The following is a 9,741-nucleotide window of genomic DNA, read 5'->3' on the forward strand; positions in this document are numbered from 1 at the left end:
TTTATAGGGATTAAGTAATTTAATGAGGCGAGGAGCGGGAAAAAACCCTCCCAACTCTTTTTTGGGTAACCTCCCCACACGTGTGGGCACAGTTCACGAACCGTCAGACGGTTCACTAACCAACAGGTTATAATTATTGATGTGACAACCTGGCACGACGCTACTTTTAAGAAGACCATGATAATCACCTTGGCCGCACGTAAAGAGTGTTTGGTGTCCTCGAGAAACTATCATCATGACTTGGATCACTATTGGTTCGTCATCAGTAAACCACCCGCAAGGCTCATCGGATGACGCTTGGTTCTCAAAATCCTTGATTCATTACCAAAAGCCGAGCATGAATCAAAGGGGGGCTATTATACAGGGCGTTACCCTCCTACAAGCCCGTTTATTCATAAAAGCCCATTGTAATGGTGCCACATGTAAGACCTTGCATTGATCAGACCCATGAGCTCATTCCAAGCAAGCTTTGATGCCCATCTAAAGCCCGAGACCAAGAGATAAAAACGTTTATGACATGAGCGGCAAAGATGAGGTCCCATCACCTTTGACGGATAGGTTTCCCGGGCAGGTGAATCTCGGAATGCACGGCATCGCCTAGGGAGTACCGCTGTCGAGCAGTCCCTCTAATGGTGGGACTAGTTCCAATGCCACTCTCACCACTTCCCACTCACAACTAAACATCCACTTGAGAGTAATAGTATTGGACCTTCCTTCCATTACCTAGGGATTGCTGCTGCCGAGCAGTCCCTCTAACAGTGGGACTAGTTCCAATGCCACTCTCATCACCTCCCACTCATAACTAAGCATCCACTTAGAGGAAACAATATTGGACCTCTCCTTCCATTGACCAGGAAAATAATCATAACTTTTCCACTCACCTTAGACTAAAAATAGGAGGGGGAAATTCAATACAAAGGGTTGACAATTTGAGGGTAAACACTAAGACAGTTGGGTGATCATCCTGAAAAAGATAGGAAGGACAAGTTTAAGAGTACAGAAAATAAGAGTTATTGGGTCGGCGGGTATAGAATCACCCATGGTAGGAAATCCAAAGCCCACAATAAAAACAGATTGTGAGCCCAAATAGAGTTTAAGCTTAATAACTACGTTTTGGGTACGCACAGTTCTCTAATCTTCATCTCTCTCCTTCATCGGTGTTGCTACTTTGCCTACTTGCAATCTTCCTTATTTGCCTTTAAGATTGGGGGAAATTACACTTTACCACCCTAAACTATACCTCAAATTACACTTTGCACTCTAAACTATTTGAATGCACAGTTTGCATCCTAAACTATGATACTTATTACACTTTGCACCCCACTGTTAGTTTTCCTATTATCTTTGATGGAAATTTGATGCACATGACACGCACATGTGTTTTGCTTAGGTGGAAAAAAGTTAAACGACAAAAACACCCCTCTTCACAATCAATTAAAACAAAGTTTTTTTCCTTATATTTTTTTCGAGCTCTCTCTCACACGTACAGGTACAAGTAAAACTCTCTCTCCAATCTCCCAAAATCAAAACCCTGTAACCCTAAATTCCCAAATCAGAGATATCTTACTTGGCTTTTCGAAACTCTTATGTTGTGAAAGTGAGAATTTTTAAGAGACAAAAGTGGTGGCTCCAGCCTTTTCCAAGCAAGTAAATGAAACAAAATAAAATAGTAGTAAAATTGAATAGAAACGAAGTCGACGAAGGAATGGAGATAAAGATTAGTTCTATCCTGGGCACCATGCAAAGGCTTAAAGACTGGACCTGCCTTCCTTTGCTAAACGATTTTGTGATATTGTCCACGTGAAAAAAAAAAAAAAAAAACCCGATTGTTGTATAAATAATTGGAGTTTCCCCCATCAATTAATTAATTAAGAAGTATACATTAGTGATATTAATTCTAAATCTACTCACTTTAAGGCATGCACTCCACTCAACATTCTGCCATTTTATTTGAGTGTAGTGCAGTGGTGGAGAAGTGGTGGGTGATGGTGGAGCTGAAGATATTTCTGATTTGAGGATTTAAGGTTACAGAGTTTTGATTTGGGGGAGCTGTACCTGTACATGTGAGAGAGAGCTGGAAAAAAAATATAAGGAAAAAAACTTTGTTTTAATTGATTGTGAAGAGGGGTGTTTTCGACCTAAGCAAAACACATGTGCGTGTCATGTGCATCAAAGTTCTGTCAAAAATAACAGTAAAACTAACCGTGGGGTGCAAAGTGTAATAAGCATCATAGTTTAGGGTGCAAACTGTGCATTCGAATAGTTTAGGGTGCAAAGTGTAATCTGAGGTATAATTTAGGGTGAGAAAGTGTAATTTCCCCTTAAGATTGAGATATTGAGCTCTCTCTCTCTCTCTCTCAACTTATGAATTTGTTGTTTTGCAGGTGCAATATTACTCTATTGTCCTCAGCATTTAAGAGGTTATTATTATTATTATTATAAAATGATTTGCATCAATGAATAGATAGCTTTTTAGCATGCATGATCTTAATGGAGTAAAAGAAAAGTTATTTAGCAATGTGTGAATATTACTTGCTATTGAACATTGTGGAGCAAAGTGATCAAACCAACTGCGCCACACTTGAAAACTGCCGTACAATATGGCTGGGGTCTTTGCCCATTCCATATTATAGTCAACAGTGCAGTTTTTCAAGTTTAGGCCAGCGATCTCATCCTCGCCGTCAAGTGGCCGCGCCACGCTTAGGCCTGGGTGGTCTCAGGACTACCTTGATTTGGAAAAAAAAAAAATTTATATAATAACTTTTTTTTTATCTACCCTTAAAAAAAATTAGGAACACTCTCAAAATTACCCTCAAAATTTTTTTATGCCAATAAAATTAAATTTTGGTGGATTACTTGTTCTACTTTCAACGTGAAAAAAGAAAAATCTCTAAATAGACAAACTCGTCAGCACAGCATGTCATTCCCTACGTTAAACGCCTAAAAAACAAATCCAGCCATTGCAGAGATCGCCACTTCTTCTTCTTCTTCCTTTTCTTTTTCTTTGCTTCGTCTCAGACGCTCTGCTAGTCTGCCTCTTCTTTCATTTTTTACTCTAGTTTTTGCTTTGTCGAGTTTTTTCTTTAGTTTGCCTTTTAGACTTTTAGTTTGTTGACCCCACCCACATGACAAAGCTTTGGAAATGACAAAACTCAAAAAGCTGACAAAGGAGTTTGATTTCAAACGTATTTATTGAGTTTTGCCTCTTTCCAATATGATATACATATTTTTGTTGTTGTTTTTCATTATTTAATTACATATTTATGTTTTTAATATTCTAAAACAGTAATTGCTATGTAATAACTAAATGATTTGAGTGTCAATAAAAAAAACTAAATGATTTGTTTTATTTGAGATTTACTTATTTGGATCAATAATTTTATGTTGTATAAGAAAATACAAATATATATTATTTTTAATTTTTTTTAGAAACCTTGAAACACCTTGAAATGGTATGTCGAAATAGATCGGTACCGAAATATTCCGTTCCACTAAACAAACCGAAACAGGATCCAAAATGGTATTCATAACATTGCTTTCAAGCAAAGAGAAAATGCTAAAAAAAATTTTGACCTAAAATCTAAAAAAAATATTTGTAACAGAGCAAGCCTACCCAGAAACACCCTGATAAACATTCCTGAAGCCGCCACTACTTGCAACAAGTGCAAAATGTGGCAAAATAGTGAAATACCCAACTACCCACACACTGATGAACACCAATTTCAATCATTTACCGTTTGTTTATTTATTTATATATTTTCTAAATGTCAATCACTTCTATCCATCCATCACAATTTTCTGAAGCTCCAAGCCTCTGTAAACAAAGGATTTGAGGCAGGAAGTTGCTTGCACAGATTGGCCCTATATTATACATCCTTATTATTTTTGACTGTGACTGTGAGTGAAGATGTGTGCTTATAAATATCTTAATATACTCCATTTGAAATGTGCTTAGATTTAAAAGCAATAAGATCATCAAAATAAATAAATAAAAGCAATAAGCCTCATCTTCTATATCCCATTTCACTATCTTAACCAAATACAAAAAGCTTATATGTTTGTACTATTTTACTACTTATTTTATCATTATCCAACCAGTACATAATTTTATCTAAGTTCTACTATTTTGCAATGAAAATTGTAATTATGGGTGTTCATGGATTTTGTTGAGTTGAGTCGAGTCATCTCACATCGGTAAAGTGTGATATTGAGAAGGGGTTTATCATTTGCTCCGTGACACTAACTGTCGCATGCAATTTTAGTGTTGACGTGTGAGTGTATTCTCTTATCTCATCCCCTTCTCCTATATATATGTGTGTGTGTGTGTTTCTCAAAAAAAAAAAAGGATTTTGTTGAATTGAGTCAAGTCAGGTTGAAGAAATTTCCAACCCAATGTAGCTTTTTATTTTTATTTTTAAAAAAAAACACCAACCACAGCTCGGAGGAATTTGTTTGGGATTATTTAATCAAGCCTAATAAAAAAAAATGTGGATTTTTATTCAACTATTTAAATACATTGTTCCATAAATAAGTAAAGTTTAGGCTTTGCACAATTTGCTCTAACATTACAATTTCATGATAACTATGTCTTAGAAAACCATAGTAAATCAAACTATGTCCCCTTTTTTTTTTGGTAATCAGGACTAACATTAAACATTAAACAAAATAAATAGAAGCAGAAATATTTAAGCAGAATTAAACTATGTCCTCACAGGGACGAACACTGGACTTTAAGCTATAGCAGCGGTCAGAGTATTAAAAAAAAAACTCCAAATAGGTGTCCGTATAGAATTGAAAAATTATAAATACACAAAATTGTTGTTTCTAAATACATTAAGATACAATTATTTACCAACAAAAACAAAAATAAAATAATTTTTTTAATACTACATCTAAGATTTTTTTTTGTTGTTGAAGTTAGAGCATTTCACAATGGTATTGCTAAAAATTTTAGCTTTTAGCACCTTAAAAAGTTACTTTATTTATTTTACTATCTCACTTTACAATACAACCAATATCAAATGTTCTATTTTTGTTATCACTTCATTTCAAATAATATTAACAACTTATTAAAATAAAAAAGGAGAGAATTTAAGTTTTTCAATTGAAGGAAGAGATATAGTCTTAATAAAATATTTTATTTTATTTTTAACAACTTGTAGTTGCAAAAAATTTAGCTTTAGCTTGTCCAATAATACATGATAATTTGGTTCTTTGGTGGTAAAATAACTTTTTTTTTTGGCTAAAATACAATCACCATTGTGAACATTTTTATTGTTTTTGTTAAGTTTTTAAGTTAGATAGTTGTTATTTGAGTGAGATTAGCTAGACTTATTGAGAAAAAAGAGAACTAAAGTTTTGTAAGGAGCCCAACTACAAAATAAAAATTGGTGAGCCCCCACCCGGGTCCGTCACTCCCCCCCCCAACCTAACTCAATTCACAGAAAACCAACCTGCGTAGTTCATATTAGGATCAAGTTCATTGGGTTAGCAAGTTGAATGCACACCCGCTAACTACAAGTCTACGACTGTGTTGGAATGAGATGAATTACTGCCTTCTATAAATTGGAGGTTAAACAGAAAGAAACGGGCATATGGCTATAATCCATGCTTCACTATTAAAAACAAAAAACAAAGAACATATAAAAAAAACCAATCACAATTATTGAAAAGAGAAGTTGGAAGATATATACAAATTATTGGTTGATTGACAGTTCTAATTTTTGAGTCTAGGCAAATAATGAGATTATTTACAGTAATCATCATATAAAAAAAATATATTAAAAAAAACAACATTGAAAGTCTCCATCCCAGGTTTAATTGGGGTCTGCAGAAACTTTGAGTTTAATGAAGAAATAGCATTTCTTCTTGCAACCCTTCAAGCATAGCTCTAAATTCTTCATCATTTGCCTTTCCACTTTTCAGACCCAACATGATCCCAAGGATTCTCAAGCACTGCTTTCCTTCTTGTCAGCAATATGGCGAGGCCGAGTGCTTTTAGCAGGACTCCGCTTCAATGCTTTAACTCCCAATGGATTGTCCTTGCTCTGTTGCATAGAACGGTATTAGTAAAAACCAGAACAAAGAGGAGAAAATAATCTTAAGGAGGTGCTAGAATCTTTATGGATCATAATAAAAGAGTTCAATTGTAATTACCACACGGCAAGTTCCAGCATTAACATCACAGACGGGATACTCATGAGGGCAGCAGCTGTAATTGTCATCACAACAGGTTGCAGACTCCAAGGGGCAGCATCCCCATCCAAAACAGAGATCACCATACTGATACATACAGCAGCATGTGCTTCCCGCAGGGCACGAGTAGTATTCGTCACAAACAGTTTCCGGACTTGGAGGAGGAGATGGGGGAGAGGGACCAGGGTTGGGGGGATTCTCACCGCTCTTGATTGGGTATGAGGCCTCAATTGCTATCCCACACTTGCCAGTGTTGGTGCTGACCACATTGCGCTCTAACTTGATGTACCCCTTCTCACCCCAATCTGAGCCCCAAGAGTTCCTCACAAGCCAGTAATCAACACCATTTTCTGTACCATATCCAACAGCAACCACACCATGGTCTAGTTGTGTTCCACAGAGCCCAGTGAAGATACCCTGTATGGACAAACAAGGAATTTGCAACAGAAGCAAATTAATGTAATGTGCACGACAATTTTGTTGTTTCTAAGACTTGTTTAGAAGACACTCCTTTTGGGTAATGAACTCAAATGATTCATGCTGCCAAGGCAAAGAGTTAAGGTAAGGGAGTTATAGACCAACTTCACTTGGCCTGGAATGGCAGACAAATAGTGATGTGCATTTTTTATTTTTCATTAGTTGGGTAATTGTAGAATGAACTACACAGACATCGTTATTGAGCTTAAACTGAGATCAAATCCAGTTGAAGTTAAAATAAATTCCCTAGAGAGTTAAATGCTTATGAGAAAGAGCCATTACTGAGTCATAGAGTTGGAAAGCTCTGCCACCGGCTTCAATGGCAACACTAACTGGTTGATTTGCCACAGCCTTCATCAAGGCCTTCTCATCATTTGTAGGAACATCTTCATATCCATCAATGGTCACAACCCGAGCATTCCTCTGAAACGTTAAAAAAATAATAAAATAAAAGAATTTAGGATATAGAATAAAACAAGAGGACTAAAGTCTAACGCAGAAGAGTTCATATGCTCTTCCAATCAATTCAATTGTTTTAACTTCACAAAGAGATTGAGCAACAAAACATGGATTTGACACAAACCCGATTGGGATCACATGAGCCATCACGAGCCTTGTAAGGATAATCTTCTTCAGAATCAATGCCACCATTATTTATGATGAATTGGAAGGCATAGTCCATGAGACCTCCATTGCATCCTTGGTTATATGTCTGATCACAGTCCACCAATTCTTGCTCCGACAAGGAGATAAGATCGCCTGTCACAATTTTATTTATCCCTTCCACCGCACCAATAGTAGAGAATGCCCAGCAACTCCCTTCATCATATTACAAATAAAACATCAGCCTAATGTAAAATTACCATCAGTTGCAAACAAAATAATATAACATCCTTAATCTTAAACCAACAACATCTAAACCAATCTCATTAAACTAATCCCCCCTTTGAATTCACATATTTCATAGTAAATTAAACTAAAATGAGCCTCTCTTTTTTTATAAGAAATGCTAATGGATGCTCTTAGGATAATGGTTAATAATCCATTTCAAGAAAATTTTTAAAGAAAATTTTTATAGAAAAAAAAAAAAAGCAATTAATGTTTTGACCGTAAAAGTTGGGTCAAAACTTTCCTAAAATAGATTGTTAACCATTACTCTAAGGGCACCCATTAGCATGACTTATTGGTAAGTTACGCAACCTATGGGTCTTGAACCAACAAGGTGCCAATTGAAGTAGAGTTCATTGACAAGAGCCTAATTTTTTTATTTTTCTTGTAATGTATTTCTTACTCAAATGTATTCCTTAGGTGTAGTATGAATCCTACAACATTTTACAAATTTCTTTTATTTATCATTTAATATCAGCCAGTAGAGTCAACATTAAACCATTGAATATCCAGAATAATATATATTTAGGCAAAAAAAAATTAAAATTTAATTTTTTTCCACAAACTTACGTTTCTTTTCCGTTTAAGAGTTTCTTAAAGAACAATTCTTCAAGCCATGTGAAGATAAAACAAAAAAATAAAATAAAATAACAAGTCCTAACGTATGCATCAAAATCTCCACCAGATAACAAATAACAATAATAATAACAAAAAATTAATAATAAAATCCCCAGCAATTTTCCAGTAAAATATTTTCCCAGTCAAAGTCTCCAAAACCGTATTAGAACATGCTTCAAAAACAAGATAATTTGCTAATCCCACGCTCAAACAAAGTCAACATCTCATATCATATGTTATTACGTTTATGATCATGTTATTCAATCAAATTTTCTATCTTTCTATAAAATAAAAAGTCAAATATTCACAATTAAAAAAAAAAAAACCCAAAACTCACCGCATTGGCCTTGATCCTTAACATCAACGACAGCTCCTTTTTCTCTCCAATCCACACTCTCCGGCAACTCTTCGCCGGACCGGTAAGCGTACCGGTCACTCTTGGTCCCGGAAAGCATTCCCTTCCGGTCCATCTTGGTGCCCAGAAACATGGACCGGTACTCCTCGTTGGTCAGATCGGCGAACCGGTTCAAGCCAAGCTTGTACGTGGGGTTCTCCTTCGTGTTATGCTCGTCGATGAACCGCAGGTTGTCCTTGAAGATTTCGAATCTCTTTTCCTTCTCTCCCAAGGCATTGTAAGCCTTTCCATGCTTCACCAACCAAGCCTCGTACATGTCACGCACGTGTTTCTCGGTCCTCAAACCGTGTTTCAGATCGTACTCGATTATGGACATGTCCATGGCTGTTGCAAAAGCAACGCAGAGAACAAAACAAGAAAGAACAACAACGGAGAAAAGTTTCGCCATGTTTCAAACAAAAAGGAGGAGATGGGTTTGGTTTTGGCTTTTTTTTTTTTTTTTTTGGTTTGTGGGTTTGTGAATCTAGACTTGTAGAAGATATATAAAGGTGGGAATGAGAGAGAGTTTGAGATGGATTCGATAAGAGAGAGAGAGTCCCAAAGTACGTGGAAATAGGAGTTTCTGTCTGTCACGCAGGTCATGGGTGGCCCACCTAAATTTTGGAAGGTCTTTTTGTTATGTAGCGATGCTATATCCAGACCAAATTTCACCATATTATTTCCATAACGGTTAAATAAGTAAGATTTTATTAGTTTTTATATGGGTTTACTTTTTAAACTATGGATAAAAATCCGCCACGATAGCATGTGTTAGAATTTTTGTAAAATTTGTTGTGTCTACCAACTTTTTGGATCGGTGTTTTTCCTTTCTTTATTTGGTTAAGCAAAATTATAGGTCAGAAGGATGAGTGGGAGGTGGCCAAAAACAGATAATAATCAGTCTGGCCACGCTTGTTTCCCATAAATGAGATAGGAGAAACACTATAATATATAAGATTTATTTGTACTTTTTTTAAAAAACAATTGGATTGTTACAAATTTACAATAATAGGCACATTAAAAAATTATAATAATAGGGAAGGAAGATTCGCCACAAGTTTCCATAATAAAGGATCTTTGACCCACTTATAAGTTCAATTAATATCTTTGGTATTTCTAATTGAAACATCTAAGATTTCAATTTTCACTTATATGATTATTGAATTATG

At 35.6% G+C, this 9,741-nt stretch overlaps 1 protein-coding gene across 1 annotated transcript; it reads right to left on the minus strand.

Annotated features, from left to right (window-relative positions):
- Positions 1 to 5,643: 5,643 nt before the first annotated feature.
- On the minus strand, positions 5,644 to 9,048 carry LOC142644662 (cysteine proteinase mucunain-like). Its single transcript, XM_075819238.1, has 5 exons — positions 8,516 to 9,048; positions 7,256 to 7,491; positions 6,955 to 7,095; positions 6,157 to 6,612; positions 5,644 to 6,047 (listed from the first exon to the last, which is right to left on the minus strand). The coding sequence occupies exons 1-5, from the start codon at positions 8,979 to 8,981 to the stop codon at positions 5,949 to 5,951; spliced, it is 1,398 nt and encodes a 465-aa protein (XP_075675353.1). The 5' UTR covers positions 8,982 to 9,048; the 3' UTR covers positions 5,644 to 5,948.
- Positions 9,049 to 9,741: the final 693 nt, after the last annotated feature.

The sequence above is a fragment of the Castanea sativa genome, chromosome 7 (genome assembly GCF_040712315.1).
Source record: "Castanea sativa cultivar Marrone di Chiusa Pesio chromosome 7, ASM4071231v1".
NCBI lineage: Eukaryota > Viridiplantae > Streptophyta > Magnoliopsida > Fagales > Fagaceae > Castanea > Castanea sativa.

Coding starts and splice junctions, on each gene's coding strand:
- LOC142644662 (XM_075819238.1), bottom strand. CDS start 8,981: ATGGCGAAACTTTTCTCCGTTGTTGTTCTTTCTTGTTTTGTTCTCTGC. Junction 7,096..7,255: donor GCTCATGTGATCCCAATCGG/GTTTGTGTCAAA, acceptor TTAACGTTTCAG/AGGAATGCTCGGGTTGTGAC. Junction 6,613..6,954: donor CTTTCCAACTCTATGACTCA/GTAATGGCTCTT, acceptor TTGTCCATACAG/GGTATCTTCACTGGGCTCTG.